Below are 12,149 nucleotides of genomic sequence, written 5' to 3' on the forward strand. Positions count from 1 at the left end.
TTTGCTGGGATGGTCAGTCCAGGACTAATTGGCAGTCGTTTGAAATCTGTGCCATTTGTAGATAATTTTCCTTACAGTGGAATGATGTATTTCAAATCATTTGGAGATTTTTTTTTTTAAATCCCTTGCCAGACTCATAGGCATCCACGTCTTTTTTCTGGATGATCAAAATGCTTCAGCTTCACCAGAAGTAAGATGCTTGAAGAACCAGGAGACCAAGAACCAGGCTATAGTCAAAGAGATGGTTTATTATGCACGCAAAGACAGCCTGTGCACTACAGCGTTTCTTAGTCTTAGTCTAAACATAAATTGGATACAGTTGGCTTTTATACTCATAAGTATGTGCAAGCAACATACCCAAGGCTAGTAAGGAAAAACATAAAAGAAAAACATGAGAGAAAAGCGTAAGACAAAAGACAAATCACCTTGACCAAAACATAATCCAGGACAGAAACCCCAAAACATGAGACCACGAGTAAGCAAAAATCACATTGAAATGATCTTAAATGATATGAAAAATATTTCAGAACACCACACACCTAAACAGCAAAGGGAACACCAGACACTAGATATGAGAGAGATATAAATAGGACAGGTCCCACCTGCACTTCCTAAGCAGGTTCTAATCACTGGCACCCAAACTTGAACACCTGATTCTAATTTTATGGATTTGAAGGTGTGATAAATGTAGGGGTGTACTTACTTTGTCCATGTGACTGATCTGTTTTTTTTTTTTTTTTTTTTTTTAAACTTAAATTGTGAAAATTTCTACAAAATGTCAATTGTATGTGTCATTTGATAGTGTATCACCTTTATTGATGGGCACTCTTTCAAAGAGGATCAAACGTTTGCTTGTCCAAATATGTCAAAAACCCCAATAAATTCCATGGGGTGTACTTCTTTTTTCACATGACTGCATTAGAGGTGGAAGTATGATGCCTAAGAGTTAAAGGTCTGTACAATGTTTCCAGGATTTTTTTCATGCTGTATTTGTTGTTGTATCCATTTCTCTCCCTTCAACTGTGTTTCCCGGGGTTGCAGGTTTTCACTGTGCTTCGGACATGGTAGTCACTCACCTAATTATTCGTCACGTCCATGCTTCATCAAACATCAAAAGCTCATAACATTCCGTCTCTTTTCACTCTCTGCTTGATTTGCTGTCCTGGCCACGCTAGTCATGCAGATTAAAGCGCCGGTGCTCTGTGGTTGATTTGGCGTACTGGCCGCAGCAGTCGCATAGATTACAGACGTGTGGTTCGGTGCCTTGCACCGTGCCACTTTGATCAGCCTGCTTGGAAGGATGTTCTTGTTGGCGCTCATCACACCTGTCAGAGGCTGATTACAGAGGCAAGACGCTCAGCTGCATCATCTGAGAAAGTTTAACATCATTCATTCACTCTCACGCTGGCTCTGTGTGGGAGAAGAGCTGACAGCAGACCAGCTGGAGGTGTGATAGTGTCATATATCTCCTGTACTCTTCAGTGCCTTCAGAATTATCTGTCCTGTGTACCTCATTTTTGTAATCATGTATAAATTCTTATACCTTCAGCTTTATAAGTTAGTGGTTGTTCTTGAGCATCCTGGTTTGTTTAAATGGTGCTAGTACAGTGCAGCTTGAAGTTCTGCTTGCATTCTGAGTAATTTCAAGTGTTGAACAGTGTGTATAAAATGTGTGTGCTTCCAGAGAGTTTGATCAGAATAGGAACGATGTTGTGGAGAGATTCGCCCGTGAGCTCATTTTCTCATTCCCAGAGAGCTCATTGGTGCTGACCAGGGGTGACCTTCCTGGTAACACACTCCGCTACTTGCACTACTGCCAGGGCCTGCGGCCAGACCTCAGCCTCGTCGACCAAGAGGTTTTACAGCAAAGCACATTTTAGTACTAAACTGTTTAGTTCTATAAATGTAATGCTGGTTAAGATGTATAGTTTTCATGCCACATTCCTGTTGATTCTCAGATGATGACCTATAGCTGGTATGTGCCTAAGCTGCAACAGCATCTTCCTGGAGTAAAGTTCCCTGGGCTAGTTTGGGATCCAGTTAACACTGAACAGAAGAATAGCTTTAACATCGAACAGTTTATCCAGCACAATATACAGTGAGTTTAACATGCGCACACACTTGATGATGTTCCCCAAAATCACTACAGTTACTTTATTATTGTCTCTGGCTAAATAATGACTCAGCTCAAACACAGCAGTTCATGGTCATGATACTTCTGAGTACCCAAACATAGCAGGTTAAGATACCTCTGATTAATTTCATTATTTCATACCGGATAGTACAAAGCACAGAAGGAGAAGAAGGCGAATGAAGAGTTGGGTTTTTTACCCCCTCCATCCACCAGACGGCAGCATTTCCATGCCAGAGGCCTGGAGCCTGGGGCTTTAGGCACTGTAGGCTCTACCCTGGGGACTTGATTGCTTTGCAGACGGGAAAGGAGAAAAGGGAAATGCATGACAGTTGCCTGAAGAGACTCTATGCCCAGTCCTAGACTACAAAAAAAATAAATATTTCAAGTGGAGAATTTAGCTGACAGTGTGACTATAATTTTCTTCAAGAAGATCAGCTCTAAGCATAGGATGTTGTTATTCAGTTGTTAGGGAGTAAAGGTGTACATCGGGAGAGGGTGTTTTTCACTGTCATGCAGATAGTGTCAGATATGAAGCTTGTAAGGCAAAGAAATACCATGTTCATTAACATGGGAGTTTATTGGACAGTTTTGTGCAGCTGCTTTTTCCTGGTCACAGTCACTGTGGTTTAAAATAGCAGAGGGATGGTGCAATTGATCAAGAGCGTCTGTGGGAACAGGTAGTGGGATTTTTTTTTTAAACTGTGCTTGTACATTATATTATCTATCATTGACTGAGTTTTAAAGGAAAGATGAATAATTGAATGGGAAAACTTTTATTATAATATCTTTTGCTCTGTCGATGGCAGTTAAAAGTTGTAGACAATCTGAATAGCAAAATCTTTGACTTGGGCTCATGTGCCTGTCATATCTCACCTGTTGTGTATTTGTGTGTGTCTGTATGTGCTTGCATGCAGCCGGCCTGTGTTTGTGTGCATTGGCTTGACAGAAGGAGACCCAAGTTGGGAGAAGTCCTTCTCCCATTGGCCATGGGGGGTCTGTGAGCAGCTGATGCCCCTTACAAGCAGCCTTTACCCTGTGGAGTGGGTACAGCGCACACAGAATTTGTACAACTGGAGTGAGCCTTATAATAGGTACACTATATACTCCATTTTCACATGATGCATCTTCTGTATATTCCCATTTTTCCAGCTAATGGTTTCCCAGGATATTTTATGTACCAGCTCATACCATTCATATACAGTATATCTGATGCTATCAGATACTTTTGTTTTTTTAATAAAGTTTCTAAATATGTTCTAAAAGCGATTCCTGTTAAACTGTGATCTATAGAGCACAATACAGCACTGAGTTCTATAATTTTTTCCTGCCGCATCTCTCACTTCATTCTGTACTGCTGCTGTCCACTTAACCACTGCACTGGGGTCCTGCTGGGAAGGCAGCCATCGTCTCCAGCTTCAAAGTCGTTATTAGTCTGCTGACCCCACCCTAATGACTTTCTAAACTGCAGCGTGCCGATACGTGCGTATAAAGTGAAATTAGTTCTAGTCTTCGGCGCCGAGGCTCTGCGTGCCTGCCTGGTATTCAGCGAGCTAATCGGGGTTGAATGGTGTGACATTACTCTCCACTCGGTTGCTACAAGCGTGTCTGTCCCTGCCTGGCAGCCAAATATTAGCTGGGAAGTCACATGCTAAAATATTCCTTTGAAGGAGAGGCCACATGGTTATGCGCGATGAAATGGAACGGAAGAAGTGCAGAAATATGTGGGTCATTTAGCACATGGGAGTGCTTTTAAAGATTGCAGGCACTGAATATTAGCTGTCACATGTTTGTACGAGGATCTTCTGGATTGCTCGTTTCTGCCGACAGAAACTTGGACATGAGAGCCTGATACCACTGGCATGCTTTTTAAAATGTATTTATTCTCCAAACATACTACATTTGTAAAAATGAAATGAAAGAATTGCAGGTGTCTTTGGTGTCTTATTTATTTTCCATATTAGGGTCAGATAAGGTGGAAAAAATTATATGATATGAAGAGAGTACTGTATAGATATATGGATTTGCTGGGTAGTAGAATGTGAACAACAACAACAACAACAACAACAAAACTCGACTCATACTTACAACTTTCACATATCACAGTATTTTTTTTGTGTGTGTGTGTTTTTTGTGATGTTCCATTGTAGCTTTCCTCCTGGCTCATGGGAGCAAGTGGCCAATGAGGAAATGTGGCAGGCCAGGTAATGCTTTCCACTATCTCTGTTATCTTATTGTCCAGCAAGCCACAGACATTAAATTTCACTTGTTCTCAATGTGTGCCATGTTCACAGAATTAGAATTTCATTTCTAGAAGAACCAGACATCAATTTCAGTGGTTGATTTTATAGGATGAAAATGGCATTCTTCCTCTTTGACCTTGCTGAGAAGATGGCGGGAGGAAGTCAGACTCAACTCTATGAGCTCTCTTACAATGTGAGTGTGACACAGTGGATCTGGTAGTTTTAGCCAGTCTAGCTGATAAAGTATTTCAAGTCCTACTTTTATTTTAACATCCGTAATTAATTTTAAGTCCTAAGCTTATTCAGTGATGTACTTTTCTCATTATGTGTCTAAATGCATTCTAGTTACACTCAAGTGCTTTCAAACAGCGACTCTCCAAGGCTCTTCTGTGTTATAATACTTAATAGTTAAATACTTAATGGTTTCCATTCATGACAGGTTTTTGTTAAAAAAAATGAAGTGTTAAAGGAAGCCATTATGTACCTTGCAGTCAATTTAAGACCCTCTGGAATTCACCAATTAATTATATCCCAAAACACATAACATGTAAATATCACTTGGCCACCTAATTATGCTTTTCTTCCATTTTTAACTGCAATGTAAACTAAGAGTGAGAGATGCTATTACAATCAAATGTGTATGTTTACATTTTTTCTACAGTAGCATTTGACCCTTTTTATATTTGCAGTTATATTGTCAAATTGTGGATGCCCAGATGGACTATCCTGCTAATTGGGATAAGAATTTGGCTTTGGCTGCTGAGCGCTTGCTCCGTTTAGGAGGAGGACGTCATGATCTAGAGTCTCTTTTGAACCACAGTATCCAGCACTTCAGCCGGTACATTGAGAGAGAACCCACAGACCCTCAGAGCGACGCCATCCGTTCCGCCATCACACACCTCAGCAAGGAGAGAGACATACTCAGAGACTCGCACAGAAAAACAGACCATAGACCACTATGAAACCTCAGAAAAACTTCAGAAAATGTGAACCCTCTTTACCATATATAGCTGTACTGTTTAAGGGATTAGGAACATCAACAAGAAAGGAATTCCTGATGCAGAGGCAGGTGGAAATCAGGTGAAGGAAGCAGAGAGAATGAAAGCAAACCAGCCAATTTCAGTGAAAATCATACAGGTCAGTGGTACAGTTTGATATCAGTATATGGTGGTTTGTTTTGGTTCTGCTGTAGCACCATCAGTTAGGTATTTGATGAAAGCCACCGTCATAAAAAACAATATGTATACACTGTGTAAATAAATGAATGATCTTCCCATTTTTAGAATCTTTTATTTACTTTGTAAACTGCATTGTAAAAACTGTTGAAAATATTAGACGCATTTTTCTAATACTAGTGTCGCATTTTTCTAAATCTAACGTCATTGCTGCACTAGATTCTGGGAGGTGTTTTGTAAAGTGATATGAAATTCTATTAATTGGACCAGGTAGAAATAAAATTTGAAAGAAAAATGATGTTTGTTTAGAGTTTGAATTCAGTCAGAATGTGTTATTTTTGTACCAACATAAATTGATATTATACCAGTGTTTATTATATTGATGAACCATCTCTCTCTGTCGCTTTCACTTTCTCTCTTTCTTACTCACTCGTAATTATCCTTTTCCCCCCTGCTGTCATGTGTCTCTGGCTCCCACATTAGGAGCACAGCAGTCTGGGATTGAGATTGGAAGGCAACCCAATTTGAGAGCAGCCAAAGGAGATTAAGAAGGGCCCACTAATCTGGGGACAACCTCTTGAAATGTCCCATCATTTTCTCTTTTTTCCTCTATCAGTCTCCACTGCACAGTGCACTCGCAACTCCTTTAATCTCCACATGCCAATGGATTTGATGAGTCTGTTTATTTTATATTCATAAATCTTGTTAAAGCATTGGTTTGGGCTTGTAATCCCTGATGGTGTGATCTGAGAATGCAATATGTGATGCAGCCTTCCTGCAAACTACACATACACACACTTTCTGCCAGAATGATACATACCTGTATTTTATTTTGCCCATGTACCAGAGTGCTGCTTCTTTGTGAATAGTGTGGCTTGATTTCTGTCTTCCTGACTTGTCTCTTTCTTTGCATTTCTCTCCCCCCCCCCTCTCTCTCTCCTTCTCTCTTTCTTTCTTCTCATCATTTTTCATTGTTGCTGTGTTTCTCCCTCTCTCATCTCAGGGATTGTGGGAACCCATGGAATCGCCGTGACCGCGGATGCAGGCAGGGCGCCACGGCAACACTGGAATGTGGGCCGCCTGAGCAGATAAGAGTGGAGAGCCCAGCCAGCGGGTGGGGGGGGTGTTGAAGAGAGAAAGTAAGAGACGGAGAAAGAAGAGAGTACAGGGCTGGAGTCAAGAGCATGATGGGATCAGAGTAAACAAACTGGTCAGTAGGGGTATGGTCAGAAAGACATTACTCAAAACACAACAAGGACATAGATCCAAAAGAACAGAGAGAGAATGTGGCAGTAAAATGCAAGCAAGAGCCAAAAGAGCACGCAAAAGAGAGTTGCAGTGGAACAGACACATTACACAGTGGCAATGGGAAGCCAGCCTTACTGCTCTTTGCATTTCATTTACATCCCTGGCTGTATCGACCAATCGGATTGGGAGCACAGCCTGGGGCTTAGGAGGAGAATAAAAAGAAAAAAATGCCTTAGCTGTACTCATCCCTCCCTGATAATACCCCTTCTGTTTTTTTCTTTTTTTTCCCCCGCACCCGGAGAGGAGTTGATACTGTCCGAAATGCCAGAGAAGAAGCGACACCTCCGCTTGCTGTGCCTTGCTGATAGACTGCGCCAGCGGCGTGTTAAAAAGAGGGCTTTAGCTGCAGGGCCTATCTCCTCTCCTTCCACTAACTTGGGGGAATGAGAGGGAAGGAGGGAGGGCGCAAAGAGGAAGGAGAGAGACTATACAGAGCTAGCCACTGTTATGGAGTTGACATAAAACTTCGGCCACTTATGCAGGTGTGTTTGTGTGGACATGTAGATTTGTACTTCATACCACTGATGAGCTGCAGGAGGGGGACAGAGGGCATGGACAGAAAATTGAAAGGCTATGTGATCCCTATTTCAATTCCAAAAGTCTGAATTCATCACAAAAGACTGCTTTTATTTCATGACTGTTAAAAAACAAATGCAAATTAAAGCTGCAAGCAGAGTTTAAAGGGGCCAAGCACCAAAGGCACAGCAAGCGCAATGTAGAGCCTGAAGACCACGAAGAGGAGAAATGGAATGTACATGAATGAATAAAAGGTAGGTCCAGAAGCACAGCTGAGAACATTGAACAGGAAATGAACAGAACAGAGGCATTTATTTGCAGGCCAGGAGGTTGAAAGGTTAGTGCAATGCTGAGCCACAAAAGAAAGGACCCGAAAGACACAAGACTGCAACACTTTTCAGGACTGGCACCAGACAGGATTCAAACTCAGGACCTTTAGAACTGGTGTTTGTCGTTTATCACAGTGCACCACACAGAGATCATACGTTTGGTTTGGTGCTGAGGTGAGCTTCCAAGGTGAGAATGAGCACACAAAAGCATTAGTTAAAGTGTTAACAGATACTGGATCATAACTTTTGAACAAATATAAATATCAAAATTATGTTCAATCATTTTTTTGCGACTGTCCACTGATCATCTGAGCCAATTTTAGTAAGAATTGGACAAAAGTTGAACGAGGAGTAATGAAAAAACTGAATACTGTACAATTCAAAATGGTGACTGCTGTAATGGGTAGAGTCTTAATGTAAGATATGGACTGTGATCAGCATGACGAGAGTAATCTGATTAACTAAATTTCTTTTCTCTAGGACAAAGTGTTCAACAATTAATAACCATTTGAAAAGTGAATATTTGAACTAATGGTGCTGCTATACAGTTGGTCCTAGAGAGCCCATAATTGGTCTGAGTACTATTCATGGTCATATCTGAGTGTGCCAAATTTCATCATTTTCCTACTTATGGTTCATAGGGCTGGACTTGGACTCCCAGTGGCGAAGAAGCAGAATAATAATACTAAAAAAACTAACAGATACAATAGGTAACTACGCACCTTCGGTGCTTGGCTCCTAAATATTACTGATACTCATTTTTTAACACTCAACACTGACTCAGTTAATACAGTTTTCTATATGTTGTCTCTTACCCCATATTGAGTTTCATTTTGTATTCTTGTTTAAGAAATATAGCCAAAATCCTAACCAAATAACATGTATATTTGTTAAATGATTATAGTTCTGAAAAAAAGAACAGTTCTTGTCAACTGACTCAGACTTTTAAACCCTTACTGTACAGCTCTCTTATAAGACCTCAGATCTGTTAATCCCCTTTTATAATAAAAAAGAAACCAGTAATAACCAAGATTAAGATCAAAAGCTATAACACACTGTGCTCATAGCCTATGTGAAGGTAAACCCATGGCCTCCATGACACCCCCATCTTTCAACTACTTATCTTCATCCATTTCTTTCTTTCATAAACCTTAAACCTATTAAACAATGGCAATGGGTATAGTGTGATTTAAGAATTTCTGTGATGATTCTTGAACCTTTAGTTAGTTCCTGGACTTAGACTCACATAGTAATACTGGCCATGTTGGAGTGGGAGGCTGGAGGAGGTAGTACATTTCGGGGTGGTTGGGTGGGTAGGCACCAGTGGTTATCTCAGTCCTGGGTCTTTAGGCACACCTGAGATTTAGGCCTCACCACAGCACTGCAGGACACAGGAAGAAGTGTGGCTGAATAACTGGCATTCAATGGCCAAAGGGGGCTTAGACAATGGGCTTCCTCCTTTTGATGAATTATATATGTGTGTGTGTGTGTGTGCGCGTGCATGCCCGTGCCTGTGCCCGTGCCTGTGCCCCAGTTCACCTGCTTCCATGTTTAAGTGAATGAAACATGACAAATGTAACTGTTTTGATGTGCACAATTTGAAACAGATGCTTGCACCATGTCTCACTGTGATAATACCACTGTGACATTTATTGGAATATCAAACATAACTGAAGACATTTTGAGTAAACAAATGAAACCCCTTTAGGAGAAACGTTTTTGTCTCTTGAAGAGAGAGACTGCCCTCATTATGTGATCTCTGTAAAGGGCTTTTTAAATAATTGAGGGTAAACTCACACATTAGACACCTTTATGAACGCCTGCGGCTCTCAGCAGAGGTGCCTTATAGATGAGAGTGCACTGTTGGTGGGTAAGAGATGATATCACAGCTTTCATGCAATGAATTACTCTAAGTGAGTGTGTGTGTGTGTGAGAGAGAGAGAGAGAGAGAGAGAGACAGACAGAGTGCATGTGTGTAGGCCTAGAGCAGTTTTTCCAATTAAACGGGCTCCTCTCTCTCACCCCTCAGGTTCTAATTTTGTGCCACATTAAGGAAGTGTGGTGCCATTGAGGACACAGAGCCACATTTTCATAATTTGCTGCCTCAGTGTGCGTCGGTCCTACCCGAGCTGTGGCCGTGTCTGAATGCCAGCCTGGGGAGGAACAGCAGCCTACCTTCCACTGGGAAAAAAGAGAGAGAGAGAGAGAGAGAGACAGAGACTGTAAACAAGAGAGAGAAAAAGAGAACCAGAATGAGTGCAAACTCTTGACTGTCAACACAGGGTAATAGTGCATTTTAGTACTGTCTTGTACCCCTGCACTTTTATGCTGCCCAAAGTTAGAAAATGTCCTTTTGGTGGATATTTATCGACTGAACGTAGCTGAACATTTTTGTTCCCAGTGCATCCACTCATTCTACATTAGAACGTCTTCAGCATGAGCAGTGAACAGTGCTCATATCCCCCCACCATCCCAGCTGTAGTGAGGTAAATGATAAATGCATCAGTGATAAGGATTAACAAGGTTGGTTTACATTGCATAGTTTCAGTAGTTTATGATTCATAATGATGACAAACATTGAAACAGGGATTGCTTCGTTGACAGCTTTTTTTTTTTTTTTTTTTTACCGTTTCTTGTGGAAAATATTTGTGAAAGGCTTAAAGGGATGAATCACATTTTGAAAAGTTTACATTTCCAGCCTGACAGACAGGAGCTAATCGTGCCGTTGGGGGAACGTAGAGAATGTGTCATAATGGCCGACACCAGCTAATCTAAAAAGCTCCCCATTTACAAATGGAAATCCCAGGATCCAATTGGGCTAATGAAGAGAGTTGAGCAGGATAATAAGATGTGCTGTAATGCTGTGTAAAAGGCCTGTAATGCTGTGTTGGTGGTGGAGCCTGTGTTGTGAGTTGTGTGTGACAGACTGAAGAGACTTCCAGAAGCCTGGAGGCCTGGCCGATGTGCTCCGCTCTTCTGTGAGCTGAGAGCTGCCTGGTTATTGCTGCTGGCCTGCTTATTGCTGAGACTCTGGATCCAAATCTAACACCCTACAGTATGATCACGAAGTCTGAGTGCGCTCCCAGGAAGTAATAATTATTTAAGCTGCTGGAAATTACACTAAATACACACACATTGCTTTATATTTTTAAGCGTTGTGAATCAGATGCAGTACTTTAGACAAACGGTAACATGTATGTTTCCAAAAGTGGGTGTGAATAGTTATTTCTTAATGACACCTGATACTTTATTGACATATATATCTATTAGAACACTGGTTTTAAAATTTATTAATACCTGGTGAAACCTCCTTTCCTGTAGACAGGAAGCTGTGAGCCTCTTCCCAGAATGTTTAAAAGGGTTGAGAACACTTGAACAGAGATCTTGGTCTAGTTCTCTATGCAGAACATCTCCTGGGTGAATGCCTCCACCTTGCACCCAGTGTTGCTGGGATAGGATCCAGATTAGCAGTGACCCTGACCAGAATAAAGCTGTTACTGAAGATGAATGTTTATGTATAGTTTTATATCCATTAACTGACTTGTACATCTATTGTTTATTTTCTGTTATTTTCTGGCTTTGATTTTTCTCAAAAGAATGGATGTCTAAGGGATTTTATGTGTGCAAGGTAACAACAGAGTTTATAGAGATGGAGCATTTAAAAAAACTTTTTCAAGGATGACTACGTGCTAGAATTTATTTCAAATATTTTTAGATGTCAATAATATTTCCACTTATGTTTATAATAGAAAAATTGGTTCTATTTTTATAATACATTTTTTTTGTAAAGTATTTATTATTTCCCAATAAGTTAAGTACAAAATTGTAATCATTATGTATAATGTTTATAAAACTATTCTTTTGCACAGTGCCAAATATGCTGACTGGAGTTGATTAATTGAGACTACTGAGACTAAACTTTTAGCGCTCCATTCCAAAATCAAGGTTTTGTATTATCACACATTTTCACATTATTTAGGGATGTGAAAATGTGGGATGCCTCCTGAACCTGTAGCCGTAACACTTTCTGTACATACTACATTTTACTCCCTTGTCCTCTCTCTCTCTCTCTCTCTCTCTCTCTCTCTCTCTCTCTCTCTCTCTCTCTCTCACACTCACACACACACCTGCACCCATCTTTCTTTTGGAACCAGCCCTCCCCCTCTCTCAGAGTGCTGCTCCTGCAGATGTGCACAAACAAGAGGAGATTAAAGCAAAACGAATCTAAACACACAAACGGAATTAGACTAACGGGTGCTGGTAGCCTGCACACTGTGATAAACACACTGACTCTGCGTTTGTGTGCGTGTGCGAGAGAGTTTGCATGAGTATGTGTTTGTGTGTGTGTGCTTTCCAGTGTCTAGGGGATTAACGGTGGTAAGGTATGTCAGGGTGATTGCGTTTGGGTATTGCGCAGTGTTTGTATACTATGCTGTGTTTTTTTGTA

The 12,149-nt window shown here is 40.9% G+C and overlaps 1 protein-coding gene across 5 annotated transcripts in view; it reads left to right on the forward strand.

Moving 5' to 3' along the window:
* The window catches only part of tmem260 (transmembrane protein 260), a 36,350-nt gene extending 24,789 nt beyond the window's left edge, over positions 1-11,561 (forward strand). Inside the window, exons 11-18 of one of the 5 annotated variants that reach the window (XR_008396999.1) lie at positions 1,685-1,856; positions 1,959-2,098; positions 3,049-3,225; positions 4,282-4,335; positions 4,483-4,567; positions 5,064-5,511; positions 6,553-8,412; positions 9,732-11,561. Coding sequence is in view for 2 of the 5 variants with exons in the window: in XM_017477127.3 (XP_017332616.2) it covers positions 1,685-1,856; positions 1,959-2,098; positions 3,049-3,225; positions 4,282-4,335; positions 4,483-4,567; positions 5,064-5,336 (901 nt within the window). In the remaining 3 variants the exon portion in view is untranslated. Of the gene's footprint in view, positions 1-1,684; positions 1,857-1,958; positions 2,099-3,048; positions 3,226-4,281; positions 4,336-4,425; positions 4,568-5,063; positions 5,852-6,552; positions 9,701-9,731 lie in introns of those variants that run through there. The other 4 variants (XR_008397000.1, XR_008396998.1, XM_017477127.3 and 1 more) reach the window with 4 other exon arrangements.
* The last annotated feature ends 588 nt before the right edge of the window (positions 11,562-12,149 follow it).

The sequence above is a fragment of the Ictalurus punctatus genome, chromosome 9, assembly GCF_001660625.3.
Source record: "Ictalurus punctatus breed USDA103 chromosome 9, Coco_2.0, whole genome shotgun sequence".
NCBI classification, from domain to species: Eukaryota; Metazoa; Chordata; class Actinopteri; order Siluriformes; family Ictaluridae; genus Ictalurus; species Ictalurus punctatus.